Raw genomic sequence first — 14,820 nt, 5'->3', positions numbered from 1 at the left:
ACAAGAAACTGCATCAACTGCTGTGATGACATCACTCAGTTTCTGTTCACATTGGCTCCCGTCATTCAGGTTCTTTTTTCAGGCAAGCACTTACTTTATTTTATTTATTTATTTATTTGGAGTTTCTTATATACCAATAGCCGTTGGCACATCGTATCGGTTTACATACAACTAATAACTTGTGGGTATAGCCCTTACAATGAACAGTAAAAAGAATGTGGAAAACAAATATACAAGAGATATATGTGTAATTAATCGCTCTATGCAACAATATACAAGGGATATATATGTATATACTAACAGGGAGTATGAAAGAGGGATTCTTAGACAACAATAGTAATAAATATATCTTAAAGAGAATAATTCTGATGGTGTCATGTTACTAGCAAAATAATAATCTTAAACTATACAAGGTTATCATAATAAAGTTTAAAACAGCAGTGTTGAGCAGAGTAAATCAGAGATTCAAATGGTGTGTCGTGGAGAAAACAGCATAACGGAGGTAAAAGGGTGTGGGAGAGAAAAGTAGGGAGAGGGAAAATACAAAGGAGGGCATACAGGGGTAGGAGCGAAGGATGGGTCATGAGTTACAGGGAGGTGGCCAATGGGTTTAGGGAGTAGCAGAAACGCTAAGGGAGGGTGAGAGTCAGAAGCATGGGTTATCCTATCGATATCCTGTTGTAGGGTCTTCTTCATTGGGAGGGGGGAGCATGTGGGTAGGCCTGTATAAACAACCAGGTTTTTAGGTTTTTTTTTAAATTTAGGAGTGGAGGTCTCAGTGCGTATATCAGGGGGTAGGGAGTTCCATAGGGTGGGGCCAGCAAGTGAGAATGCTCTGTTCATGGTAGAGGTAAGTTTGATAGTTTTGATAGTCGGCGTGCGAAGGGTTCCTTGTAGGGCGGGGCGGGTGGGTCTGATGGAGGTGCGCCTAAGAAAATAAGTCTAAAGATTTCCCAAAATATTCTGGACAAATGATTGACATGGACCAGCCAGGGCTGGCACATCCATTAGGCGGGACTAGGCAGTTGCCTAGGGCAGCATCAGTGGGCAGGGCGCCACCAGGGTAAATGAGGGCACCATTTTCAAAATGTGAAAAAGGAGTGAGGAGAGAGAGAGAGAGAGAACTGTAAGAGGGTATCCATAACTCTAAATCTTCCACTGTCAGAGGCAGATTCAACTGAGGTGGTGTTTGAGGTGGGGGGGGGGGGGGTCAGTGTTACATTGGTCTGCCTAGGGTAGACCAGCCCCCGAGAACACTATCTTTAGTTATTGTGAGGTGCATCAGCTTTGGAGATATGTCATGAAAAAAAATGTATTTGCTCATTGAAGTGCTTGAGTTGTACAGCCACAGAACCATGTCGATCCAAATCAAAAAGAATCATTGTTTAATAGCATGTATAAGCAACGCAACCGGGAAGTGCCATTGTATAGGTAGCCAGTGTAGACACATTACATGAGTTCTGGATAATTTGCATAGCCTGAATAGATCAAACTGATACAACTAAGGTACGATAAGATGCAATAGTCCAGACAGTTTAAAGTAAGACTGTAAAACAAAGTGGAAATCACATGGCTCTAAGAGGGCCTTGTAAGCAGAAGTTAAAAGTGTAGGGTATTCAATACAAGGAGACTTAACATTGGACAAAAAAGTCATTTCAGCTTTTTGGATGTTAAGCTGCAGCTGGCTATGCAAAGTCAGAATTTCACTGAATTTATACACAGTGAGAAATAGGAAAGTGTAAGACCATGAGTGTTCATATGGAACAAAGAACTGGATGCTGTCAGCATAAAACTTGTAGTTCACACAGAGACAAGCCAGGACCTTGCAGAGCAGATTAAGATATATATATTGAACAGTGTTGCTGACAAGGATGAGCCTTGTGGCACTCCTGTGGATATCTGGTATTAGACTAGAAAAGACCCCTCTGTTGTGATTTTGGGGGTCTCCAGTTAGGCTAGCTTTGCAGAGAATGATACAGTGGAGCACATATTGCTAAGCTCAGCTAGTTAGTTGTTTACTATATGTTGCTAAAGTCTTATGATGAAGTGTGCTGAGATTAAAGAATGAGGTCATTTTAGATCTGAACCTGGAACCATAGTCACAGTGAAATTTGCACTGCTTGCTGTTTGCTACAATGAAAATCATCATGAGGTACTGCACTGGACACCCATAATGATGTAGCTCTCAAAATGGAGGGCCTAAATATGTTGCCTTGAAGCATGAAATGGTGGATAAGGCCTAAGATGGAGGACAAAGGGCTGTCGCTTTAGCATTAGAGCATAGGTGGACAGGGTAACGTGATTGGCTGCAGATTGCAGGTTTGATCTGTGATTGGACTAACTGTATAGTAACAAATTTAAGGATATGAAAGGAAACTTGTAATCAAAGAATAAAGTAATGATTGGTCATGTAAACTTTTCATGATAAATGAGAAATATATTAGGGCCTATCTATGATTGTAAGGACAGCAACTTGCCACTGCTTGTTAGCCTGGCCTGTTTTTACTTCAGTAAAAACCACAAGAGAGGAAGTGTTGGTTTATTTTCTTTGATTACCACATTATTAATTTTAACTGCTGCTCTGTGGAGATATTTTCTGAAGCTGAACTGAAACTGGTCAAGGATACATTTCTCTTCTAAAGTCAGTAAGCTGTTCTAAATCTGCTGCCTCTAGTATAAAAGCTAAAAATGACAAAATGTTTGTTTTGGTTTCCATATCATCACTGCTATCAAAACTTGATGCAGCCAAGAAACTTTACTCCAGGATCATTAACCCAGGAATTAATAATCACTACACTAAGGTCATGAGGCGGCTAATTGCCAGAGTGGGCCGCAGCGTACTCGCTATTAGTTTTCTGAACTTGTCAGACAGAGCCCTTGATAGCTGGATGGGTTCTGGATTGGTCTGGTAGGCCTAAAGAAACGGAAATTAACAGGTAAGTTTTTTCAGCTAAGTTTAAATTTCGTCTTCCTTATCCAGGCCAGACAATTGGGATGTACCAAAATTCAACCCAGACTAGGTGGGCAGAAGACAGCAGCTCACTGAACTCACGGATCCATAGTGTAGCCTTTCCTGTGGTCTTTAGAGCAGGGATGCAGTGGAGACAAGAGTGCTGCCCTGCCATTATCTACTGGAAAGAGCTTCTGATTCTGCCTACGAGAAATTCTGTAACCTCCTGTGGGTATGATGGCCCTCTGGGACCTCAAATTCTTTCTGGAGCAGACCAAAACACTCATCTCCTCAAGTCCTCCTAAAACCAATGCCTTAGGAATCACTGTGCTTTAGTAGGACACAAAGACCTAGCCAAGAAAAAAAAACCTGCTAATATTTCTCAACAGGAAATAGTCTCATTCATAAACTTAGGCCTCATTCCCAAAGCCATGTTAGGCCATTTACTATGTGAAAAGCAGCATTTTTGTACAGTATATGTCCTAACACGTGGATAACAAGATTTCAAATATCTCCTATTTCAGCTCCAGCACATATGTATTTAATTGAGTTCATTAGCATGCAAATACATGCTAAGCAGCTTCTAATACTCTAAACCAGCGCTTCTCAACCAGTGAGTCGCCAAGCACCGGCAGGTGTGTCGCGTGCTCCCGGTCTCTCCCGCTGCTCTTCCTTCCCTGCTACCGTTGCCACCGGGCTATCAGTACATTCAAGCCCAGCGGGAACGGCAGCGATGGTAGAAAAAGCAGTAGTAGTAGCACTTGCGGCTGGCCTTTTCTTCTTCCCGCGCCCGCCCCCCCCCGTGACCAGGAAGTGATACGCGGTACACGGGAAGGAGAAAGCTGTGCCGTGTGGAAAAATAGCAGCAGCGGCCCCCGAGCAATCGAAGCAGCCGGTAATCGGGAGAGGCGACAGCAGCCTGCAGGGGCTGGAGGAGGCTGCAGCAGCTACCATTTATGCTTGGGGGGGGGGGGGGGGGGGGGAAAGGGGTGGGGGGAAGTGAGGGAGAGAAAGAGGAGCAGCCAGCCAGCCTGTGTGTGATTGAGAGAAACTGATCAGAGAGCTGATGTGTGTGTATATGTGAGAGACAATGAAAGTGACTGCTCAGAGAGATGACTGATGTGTATGTGAGAGTGTGAGAATTAGTCAGGGAAGTGACTGCTGTGTGTGTGTGTGAGAGAGAAAAAGCATGAAAGTGAGAAATCTGGGTATATGAGAAAGCATGGGCGTAAGAAGCCTGATTATGTGAGAGAGAACATGGGAGTGGGAAGCCTGTGTGTGTGTGCGCGTGCATGAGAGAGAGAGACTGGTTGGTAAGGTGACTGTGTGTGTGAGAGAAAGACTGGTGTGTGTGAATCTGAGAGAAAGAATGTGATTCAGGGAATGAGAAGCCTGTGCACGTGGAGAGCGAGCATGGGAGTGGGAAGCCTGGGTGTGTGTGTATGCATGAGAGAGATCAGGTGACTGGTGTACCTGAGTACCTTAGGTGGAGAAGGGACGAGAGCAGGATCAGACTGCTGCTGCTGGCTCAGCAGAGCCAGATAGGCATTAGTACAATAAATTCCATCAAAAATGGCCCAGAAGGAGGGGGAGGAGGAGGAGGAGGATCCCCCTATGGTGGGTCCGCATCCGGCAGGGCAGCCGGGGTAAGAACCGGAAGGGAGGGGGCCTTGCCGAGGTGAAACTCAATCGTTGAACTGCGCAGGAGCAGGACTCTGAGAAAACAAAACTGCCGTCGTTCCCGCATCGGACGGGAATGGGACAGACTCCTCCACAGCCTGGTGCGCCTTTGCGCGCGAATCGCAGCTTCCCTCCTACCTCGAGGTGCCCTCCCCGCCTGGGAGGCACCCGGCACAATATCCATCCATCGAGAGCTGGTAAGCAGACTCTCCACAGCAGGAGCATCGCGCTGAGCACAGCATGAAGGTAAGTGAAAGAATCACAAAATAAACCTCCGAAGGCTGCCGGCAGCGGAGCAGTAAGAATCAGTGCTGCTTTAATCTTCGCGACCCAAAGGTGCAGGAGTGAACCTGACTGAAGTTAGTATTATTTAAATCAGAGGGATGTCTAGTCTCTGATCACTAAGCTGCTCCTGAGGAAAAACGACCTCTCAGGGCCGAGGGTCTCCAGAAAGAGGGGAGAGGCTGGAACACAGCTTATAACCCGGGCAGCAAAAGGGTAGAACTGAAAAAGAAAATTACAACTTACCCCACTAATACAGGAATATAATAAAGAGACAGTGAGACAGGAATGTCCCTAACAGGAGCCCCGCCTGCAAGTTCAGCCTGTCTAAACTTTTTTTTTTAAAGATCCATCCAAGGAAGAATAAAGAGAAAGGCTATAGGAAGAACAGTAAAAGAAATGTCCTTTCTAAAGTTAGAGGGAGAACCGTAGGTGCAACCCGCATCTGCTGGAGTCAGAGGAATACGGAGGGAATGTAGAGGGTGCAGTAGCTAATAAGGAACTGCCTTCTCAGTTTTTGCTCTGACTCCATCTGCTGGGAGACAACCCACGGTCTGGACTGATCCGTACAGGGAACTGCCTTTTTAGGTTGGGGAAGTGGTTAATACATTTTAAAATGGAAAAGAATGCAGAAGTTTTAATTGTGTGGGGAGAGGAGGGACGGAGGAATGAAAGGCTGTAAGGTTTGTCTAGGGTATTTAATACCCTTGTATCAGCCCTAAGAGTGTGTCACACACACAGACTCCCACCATTCATCAACCTCTCACACCCCCAGGGGAATCCTGGAGAAGGGCGAGAGGCAGGCAATAGGGAGTGGAGGAGCCCTATTTCTAGGCCCAGGATGGGGGGCAGCCAAAGGCCGCCCTGCCCTATTAAACATTTCTCCAGCACTCCCTAGTGGGGACGCCAAAGACTGAACAAAAAAAATAACAGGCCCAAAAACAGTGGTTAGAGCAGTGGGCCGCAAGCAAGGGAAGCCAGGGTTCAAATCTTACTGCCACTCCCTGTGACCTTGGACAATCACTTCCCCCTGCCCTGGCCCTCGATTTCACCTGCACCACGCCATGGGGAAGGGGGTGCCATTTCATCCCTCACCTCAGGCAGCAGATTGCCTTGAGCCACCCTTGGAGGGAGTGCATGCAAATCTCTCCCAGTCACTCCCTCCATTCTATGCAAATCTCTCTCATGCATGCTTATTCTGGATATCCTGAAAACCTGGCCTGTTTGTGGCTCTCAAGGACCAGAGTTGGTCATCCCTGCAATAGTATGTCAGAACACAACAGTTGAGGCAATCCATATTTGTATGGCAAGGTGAGATATTCTATAACTGCACAGTACTTAAAACAAAGTCGTTGTCCACGTACCGTCTCTCAGGGCTAATTACAGCTGCTGCCAATTTATCTGTGTTTGGGGATTTCCAAGTGGGGATTTCTTTCATGCATTCGATGTCTAAATATTAAAAAATAATTTGCAATTATATTCAGTTTTCAAGACAAGCCTTTCTATTTTCTTTCTAGTCATTAAATATTTAAAATAATGCAAATATCTAAGTTTGGTAAACAGAGGATTACTTTTTTTTTACTTCCAAAAATTATAACTAAAGGCTGAAAGGGAAAGCTAATATTGAAACTTGAATATCTTCAATAATCAGGTGTGTCTAGCAGTTGCTTATCAAGAATATTGACTAATTTGAGAAAAACTTACAAAAAAAAATCACTTCACGTTGTTTTGCATAGTTTTAGTGCAAGGTAAAATATGGCAGGTTGTAATTCCTTTATTCAAATCTTAGCACAATCTCAGATCATTATCTTTGTCCAACAGCAGGTATCAACCCATAAAGAATCTAGTCTTCTCCAAGCCTGATAGCCACCACAGCTCTGCGTTGCAGGGTGAAATACCCTCCCCAAATTCTCTAAATGGGACACAATGCTTTATTGCACATGCAGAAAAACAAAATCTGGGTATAAAGTTTTTATGTTGTCTACGAACCACTGCTAGCTGATCATGGGCAACTCAACTTTGCAGAAACGGATGATTTAACACTCTCTAGGACAAACAAATCTTTCTTGTTTGGAGGATGGTATTCTATTGTTTCACATGCTCAAAGATTAGATAGATAACAGATAATCTTGTTATTTCCAGCTGACAATTCCCTCCCCCAACCCATGTCACATGCTACAAAACCAGTGAAACAAAGTAACGTACATAGCTCTTGCTCTTCCATATTTTTTTCCGAAGACTTTACACAACAGAAAACCCTGAAAATCTTGCACTTCCCCGTCATTCCCCAAGTTCTGTTCTTTTGTACTTTCGTCCTCTTTCCATTCTCCAAATTCCTGGTTCTCCCAAGCTTAGATTTTAATTCTCATCTAATGTTGCCTCTTAAGCAGTATTTCCTTTTCATTTCTTCCCGCAACTCTACCCTTTTCTCAATATCTCAAAACCTTCTCCATCATCCTTCCCAGCTTCCTCATTTTTCCATTACTCCTAGGAGCATCAAATATTTAAAGCTTGTACAAACTATTCTAGAATATACCATGATGTCAAATGCAAAAGTATTGCAAGACTTAAAATCCAACAGGAAGGCATGGATATCCTTTTTTATGCTGTCTTGGTAATTACTTAACTAAATTGTTTTCCAAAAACCATTTTCAAATACGAATATAGATGAGCTACATGACCGAAAGCATAAAGTTGAGTTGCTTTCTAAGATGAAAATTCTAGAACCAAGCAAGCTGCCTAGCTGCCAACTCCCCAAACATCCACTACCACAATCCAGCCAGTCTCCAGGTTTTTATTTATTTAAAAATGTTATGTGCCGTCGTTCCAAATCAAGATCACAGCTGTTTACAAAAACAAATTTGAGACATTTCAGTACACCTCCAAAGGAGGTGGCTGACAAAATTAAAGCTAAAAGAACAGCATTCAAGATATATAAAAGATCCCAAAGGGAGGAACACAAAGAAGAATATCTGATTCAACTGAGGGAGACAAAGAAATTAATCAAGTTGGCAAAAAGTCAAGCGGAAGAGAGGATTGCCAAGGAGATAAAAAATGGAGACAAAACATTTTTCAGATACATCAGCGAAAAGAGAAAGATCCAAAGTGGTATAGTGAAATTGAAAGGTGGTAATGATCAATGTGTAGAGGGAGACGAAGAAATGGCAGAAATATTAAACGAATACTTCAGCTCTGTGTTCACTAAAGAAGACCCTGGAGAAGGACCATCTCTACACAACAAAAAACTGGTGGGAAGTGGAATAGATGAAAATCCTTTTACAGTAGAAAATGTGTGGGAAGAGCTAAAGAACCTGAAAGTGGACAAAGCCATGGGGCCTGATGGGATTCATCCAAGGATATTGAGGGAGCTCAGAGATGTTCTGGCGGCTCCGCTGTGTGACCTGTTCAATAGATCCCTATAAACGGGAGTGGTGCCGAGTGATTGGAGAAGAGCGGTGGTGGTCCCGCTTCACAAGAGTGGGAACAGGGAGGAGGCTGGCAACTACAGACCGGTCAGCCTCACTTCGGTGGTGGGAAAAGTAATGGAGTCACTGCTGAAAGAGAGAATAGTGAACTATCTACAGTCCAGAGAATTGATGGACCAGAGGCAACATGGATTCACCAGGGGAAGATCCTGTCAGACAAATCTGATTGACTTTTTTGACTGGGTAACCAAGGAATTGGATCGAGGAAGAGCGCTCGATATCATATACTTGGATTTCAGCAAAGCTTTTGACACGGTTCCGCACAGGAGACTGGTGAATAAAACGAGAAGCTTGGGAGTGAGTGCCGAGGTGGTGACCTGGATTGCAAATTGGTTGACGGACACAAGACAATGTGTGATGGTAAATGGAACCTTCTCTGAAGAGAGAGCGGTTTTAAGTGGTGTACCGCAAAGATCGGTGTTGGGACCGGTCCTGTTCAATATCTTTGTGAGCGACATTGCGGACGGGATAGAAGGCAAGGTTTGTCTTTTCGCGGATGACACTAAGATCTGCAACAGAGTGGACACGCCGGAAGGAGTGGAGAGAATGAGACGGGATCTAAGGAAACTGGAAGAGTGGTCGAAGATATGGCAGCTGAGATTCAATGCCAAGAAGTGCAAAGTCATGCATATGGGGAGTGGAAACCCGAATGAACTGTATTCGATGGGAGGGGAAAGGCTGATGTGCACGGAGCAGGAGAGGGACCTTGGGGAGATAGTGTCTAATGATATGAAGTCTGCGAAACAATGCGACAAGGCTATAGCAAAAGCCAGAAGAATGCTGGGCTGCATAGAGAGAGGAATATCGAGTAAGAAAAGGGAAGTGATTATTCCCTTGTACAGGTCCTTGGTGAGGCCTCACCTGGAGTACTGTGCTCAGTTCTGGAGACCGTATCTACAAAAAGACAAAGACAAGATGGAAGCGGTACAGAGAAGGGCGACCAGGAAGGTGGAGGATCTTCATCGGATGACGTACGAGGAGAGATTGAAGAATCTAAATATGTACACCCTGGAGGAAAGGAGGAGCAGAGGCGATATGATACAGACTTTCAGATACTTGAAAGGTTTTAATGATCCAAAGACAACGACAAACCTTTTCCGTAGGAAAAAAATCAGCAGAACCAGGGGTCACGATTTGAAGCTCCAGGGAGGAAGATTCAGAACCAATGTTAGGAAGTATTTCTTCACGGAGAGGGTGATGGATGCCTGGAATGCCCTTCCGGAGGATGTGGTGAAGACCAGAACTGTGAAGGACTTCAAAGGGGCGTGGGATAAACACTGTGGATCCATAAAGTCAAGAGGCCGCCAATGAAGAGTGGGTGACTCACCAGAATGATGGCTACTGCCTGGAGACAATACCCTTATTCAATAAACAAACACATGCTTACTGTGACTCCAACATCGTTCTAGCTTCAACAGCAAGAGGAAATGTGGAATAAAGGATCTGCACTCACAAAGGGGGGAGTAGCTGGCTTGTTACGGCGGTTACTACCCCAAACCAAATAAGCCTGTTACTTCTATTTCTATGCATATACAGCATAGTTCTCTGCTTCAACGGCAGGGGAGAAGAAAAAAGGGTTCACACTCACAAAGCGGGGAGTAGCTGGCTTGTTACGGCGGTTACTACCCCAAACCAAATGTGCCTGATACTTCACTTTCGATGCATATCCAGCATGGCTCTCTGCTTCAACAGCATGGGAGAAGAATAAACTGATACCTCAAGCATATCCAGCATAGCTCCCTGCTTCAACGGCAGGGGAGAAGATAAACAACCAATAAGGGCTGTATAACATAGTCTGAGTAGAACAAATAAGCATGGGTGTAGCTTGCTTATTGCGGCGGTTACTACCCCTACTACCCCTAACTTATCAGCTAGATATTCACTTGGATGCAGCTCCATCACTGCTTTCTACATTAATGGTGGGGGTGGAAAGGAAATAGAACCAAGAGCTAAGAGAGACAGATAAGTATGAGAGAAAGAAGTGTGTGAAGCTTGCTGGGCAGACTGGATGGGCCATTTGGTCTTCTTCTGCCATCATTTCTATGTTTCTATGTTTCTATAAGAGGGCTTATATGCATCCATAAAATTGTCTCATGTTGCCATGGTGAAAGCACTACTAAGTCGTCCACAAAAGGGATGTGGTGGTGGCTTTAGTCTGGTCTACTGCTCTCCTCAAACATATTGGACCCAAATGGTAGTGAACATTTGAGAAGTCTGACATAACAGACTGCGTATCAAGGCTTCCCCCTTTCAAAATAGTGCAACTGTGAATTGGTTGCACTAAAAATCAGACTTGAGGCTCTGATATAAAAACTACCAGCTGATTAGAGTGACAGCACCAGAAGTATTTTTGTTCTAGATTTGCACCAGTGCATGTAGTTCCTTTCTCTTCCTAAAGTATCCCCTTTTCACTTTGAAGATAAGGTACTAAAAAGAGAGAGTCCACGTTAAAGAACAAAAATGACATTTTCCTACAGTTTTGGTAGTGGGTTTATTTATAAAATTGTTGCAGGACCTAAAGAGAACAAAAAGTCAACTAGCCTGATGTATAATGGGGCAAATTATCTGTTTAATTTACAAAAAAGGAAGATTTAAAAATTAGTCATGCAGGTTTTATGAATTCATGTCCAGAAGCTAGCAAAATCACAATTGTGGTCCCTATGATGAAGATATGGGTCATAGGATTTCTACTATATGCACAAGAGACTTACCTTTAGAAGAATTCATAGTGTTCTGGTTTGGCATGGTGAGTACACCCTTCTCATTAATCTTCTTACAGACTGGCGTCACTGGAGCAGGTAGTGCAAATTCATTTTTCACACGAGACTTAATGTCAGAGTTTTCTTTGTTATTCGATTTCTTTACTATCGCTCTGGACTTCGCTGGAGTTTGAGACACAGATTCTGATTTGGAACACTGCACAAGTTTTGAAGGCAGGAAAGATTTAGAATACGGATTTCAAAATATTGTACATTCATTTGAACAATTGGACTTAGACTCCTAGATAATTTATCACCTTCTGATGTGGTATTAAGGAGCATAATGGTTTGTCTCTCTGAAATGCATGAAAACCAAGACTGCTGGCTCTGAAGAGGGAGGAAACGGTACCTGGAGAGCACAACCTACCTATCCCTCCCTTCATCCATCCTATCCTTTGCTTTTATTTTACAGATGGATTCTTTGGCAGAATCCTGGTTGCCTGCAGATTTTTTCCAATTTAAGTAGTTCTGTCCACAATTAGAACACACCCAATCATTCTCTTTCTGTAGCCCCATCCACTGAACTAGCTATTTAGGGTCTCAAGTTCTCCCTTCCCATATTTAACTCACATAAAACCCACTTGCATGAGTTCTTCTCAGTCAGGGTTTCACACAACTCAGATAAGAAATTACTACTTACCTGATAATTTCCTTTTCTTTACGATAGTCAGATGAACCCAGAACCAGTAGGTTATACACCTCTACCAGCAGATGGAGACAGAGCAAAGCTGACATCAAAGTATATATATATTCCTGCAGTGACATTCTTGCTGGTATTCTCTTCAAAAGCCAACCATGGAAATACTATAAAAAAACTTAACAAATAACCATTTCTGTACTCAGCCAACAGGAAACACTGAGCTTAGACAAAAAGTATGAACCTAGTCTAGAGACTGGACTAACACGTACCAATAACCCCCTAGAACATGTAGCCACACAGGATGATTATAGCAGAATCATTCAACAAGCAAGGGCAAGAAGCTGGATTCATCGGACTATCCTAAAGAAAAGGAAATTCAGCTAAGTAGTAATTTCTTAGCGTCTAGTCAGATGAAGCCAGAACCAGTGGGATGTACCCAAGCTATTCCTGAATAGGGCTGGAGGTTGCCCGCAGTCCAGTCAAAACCACATGTGCAAAGGCTGCATCCTCTCGGGTCTGCACATCCAAACGATAATACCTGGAAAAGGTAAGGAGGACCATGTCTCAGCTCGGAAAATGTTGATGGGAGATAATCTAAATTCCATCCATGACACTGCCTAAGCCCTAGTGGAATGAGCCCTAACCTGATTAGGCAACTGCTGTTCAGCATCCACCTATGCAGACGTGACCACCTCCTTAATCCAGCGAGCTATTGTAGCCCATGAAGCTGGCTCACCCCGTTTACTATCACCGTGGAGGACAAACAGGCAATCAGTCTTTCAGAAAGGTTTAGAAACCTCCAGATACCTTAAGATATGTCTTTTGAGTCCAAGGGTCACAACAGGCGATATTCCTCCACATCTCTTTCCCTATCCGGAGACGGCAGGGAATTGGACTAATTCAAGTAAAAATCTGAGACCACTTTTGGCAAAAAAAAAATAGTACACAACTATATTGCCCCTGGAGTCACTCAGAAATGGCTCCCGGCAAGACAAGGATTTCTGCTTGGAAATTCTATGCACAGAACAAATCGCCACAAGAAACACCATATTCAATGTCAGCAACCGCAAAGAAAGGTTACGCGTCGGTCTAAACGTAGGGCCTGCTAAAAAATCTAACACAAGATTAAGACTCCACAAGGGCGCTTTCAAGAATGGGGCCACATCTGGTTGAGCTGACAAGAGACCACCATTCACTAGATCCCTGAAACAGGCAAGAGCCTCTACTTGCATCTTTAAAGAATTAAGGGCCAAGCCTTTCTTCAATCCATCCTGCAAAGATTCCAAAATGAATGGGATCTTAACCAAACGCGGAAGAACACCTCGATCTTCACACAAGGCCTCAAACACTCACCAAACCCACACATATGCTAAGGAAGTGGAGAACTTTCTCACTTATAGCAAGGTGGCAATCACTGCAGTAGAATATCCACACTTCGACAAGTGAGCCCTCTCAAGGGTCATACCGTAAGAGAAAATGGAGTTGGATCTTCATGAAGAAAAGGTCCCTACCACAACAGATTCCTGTGCGCCAGAAACCAGAGGGGGGAGTTTACCAGGAGCCTTCAGATCTGCATACCATGGTCTCCTGGGCCAATCTGGTGCCACAGGAAGCACCTTTCCTCTGTGACCCTCCGAACCATTCTACCCAACATGGGCCATGGGGAAAAGCATACAGCAGCTTGTCCTCCGCCATTCCTGCAAGATAACAGATACCCAAGGACTTTGGATCTCTCCTGCAACTGAAGAATCGAGGAATCTTCGCATTATGAGAAGTCATTATCAAATCTAGAAAACAGAAGGCCCCGCAATCCACTATCAGCTGAAACACTGTCTGACAATCCCCATTCTCCTGGGTCCAGACTCTCCCTGCTGAAAAAGTCTGCTCTCACATTGTCTTTTCCTGTAATGTGCAAGGCAGAGATCTCCTGAAGATGCATTTACACCCATTCCATAAGTTGGTCTATCTCCAACAACGCTTGCTGGTTCTTGGTTCCACCCTGCCAATTGATGTAAGCCACTATCATTGCATTGCCTGACATTATTCGGACCTCTCAACCTTGCAACCTGCCACTGAACTGCAAAGCATGCCAACCGGACCTCTCGGGCTTCTAGCCGATTGATGTTCCAGAGAGACTCTTCTGCACTCCAGCACCCTTGCGCTGTCAGTTCCTGACAGTGAGCTCCCCAACCCTGGAGACTCAGTCATGAGTATTAACCACTCCAGTGATTTTAGGAAAACTTCCTCTTACATGATCTGCTTGTCACCACCACTGTAGTTGAGAGCAAATCTCCATTAGCAGGTGGAGCCGAATCGAATATTCCTGAGACTGTGGGCTCCAACAAGACACCAGGAAGTGCTTAAGAGAACGCATATGCACCCTCACTCATGGCACCACTTCCAAGGCTGCTGCCAAACTGAGCACCTGCAGATAGGGCCACACTTTCAGACAGTGGTCAGACGCATCTGCGCCATCAACTTCTAATACAAGCTTATGGCAGGAAAATCCTGCCCTGTTTTGTACCAAACCAAACACAGAGATACTCTCACAACTGAGATGGCTGAAACTGCTCTTGGCCAGCTTCACCAACCAACCAAGCTCCTGCAATAGGGAGATCACCTTGCGAGACACCAGGCAGCTTTCTCCCAGAGACTTGGCCCAAATCAGCCAGTCACCAAATATGGGTGTACCAAGACTCCATCCTCTCTCAACTCTGCAGCTATCACCACCATAGCCTTGGAAAGATTTCTGGGTGCAATGGCCAGACCAAAGGGCAATGCCTGAAACTAATAACAGCATCCCAACACCACAAATCGTAGAAAACATTGGTGCTCTAGTCAGATGGGAATATGCAGGTACGCCTCAGACAGGTCCAAGGAGGTCAGAAATTCCCCCGACTGCTCGGCCATCATCACTGAGCGCAATGTTTCCATGAGAAAAGGAGTCACCCGCAAATGACAGTTGACCCCCCTTTGAGGTCCAGGATGGGACCAAAGGAGCTGTCCTTCTTGGGCACAAGGAAA

General features: G+C 44.4%; 1 protein-coding gene across 3 annotated transcripts in view; it reads right to left on the bottom strand.

Moving 5' to 3' along the window:
• MELK (maternal embryonic leucine zipper kinase) overlaps positions 1 to 14,820 on the bottom strand; it is a 265,917-nt gene that overhangs the window by 45,855 nt on the left and 205,242 nt on the right. For all 3 annotated transcript variants that reach the window (XM_029610905.1, XM_029610904.1, XM_029610906.1), the window contains 2 exons: positions 11,109 to 11,313; positions 6,277 to 6,361 (listed from right to left, as the gene is read on the bottom strand). In XM_029610905.1, the coding sequence (XP_029466765.1) occupies positions 6,277 to 6,361; positions 11,109 to 11,313 (290 nt within the window). The remainder of the gene's footprint in view (positions 1 to 6,276; positions 6,362 to 11,108; positions 11,314 to 14,820) is intronic.

The sequence above is a fragment of the Rhinatrema bivittatum genome, chromosome 8 (genome assembly GCF_901001135.1).
Source record: "Rhinatrema bivittatum chromosome 8, aRhiBiv1.1, whole genome shotgun sequence".
Taxonomy (NCBI): Eukaryota; Metazoa; Chordata; class Amphibia; order Gymnophiona; family Rhinatrematidae; genus Rhinatrema; species Rhinatrema bivittatum.
The sequence above is the reverse complement of the archived record's forward strand: the minus strand, read 5'-3'. Positions and strand labels throughout refer to the sequence as shown.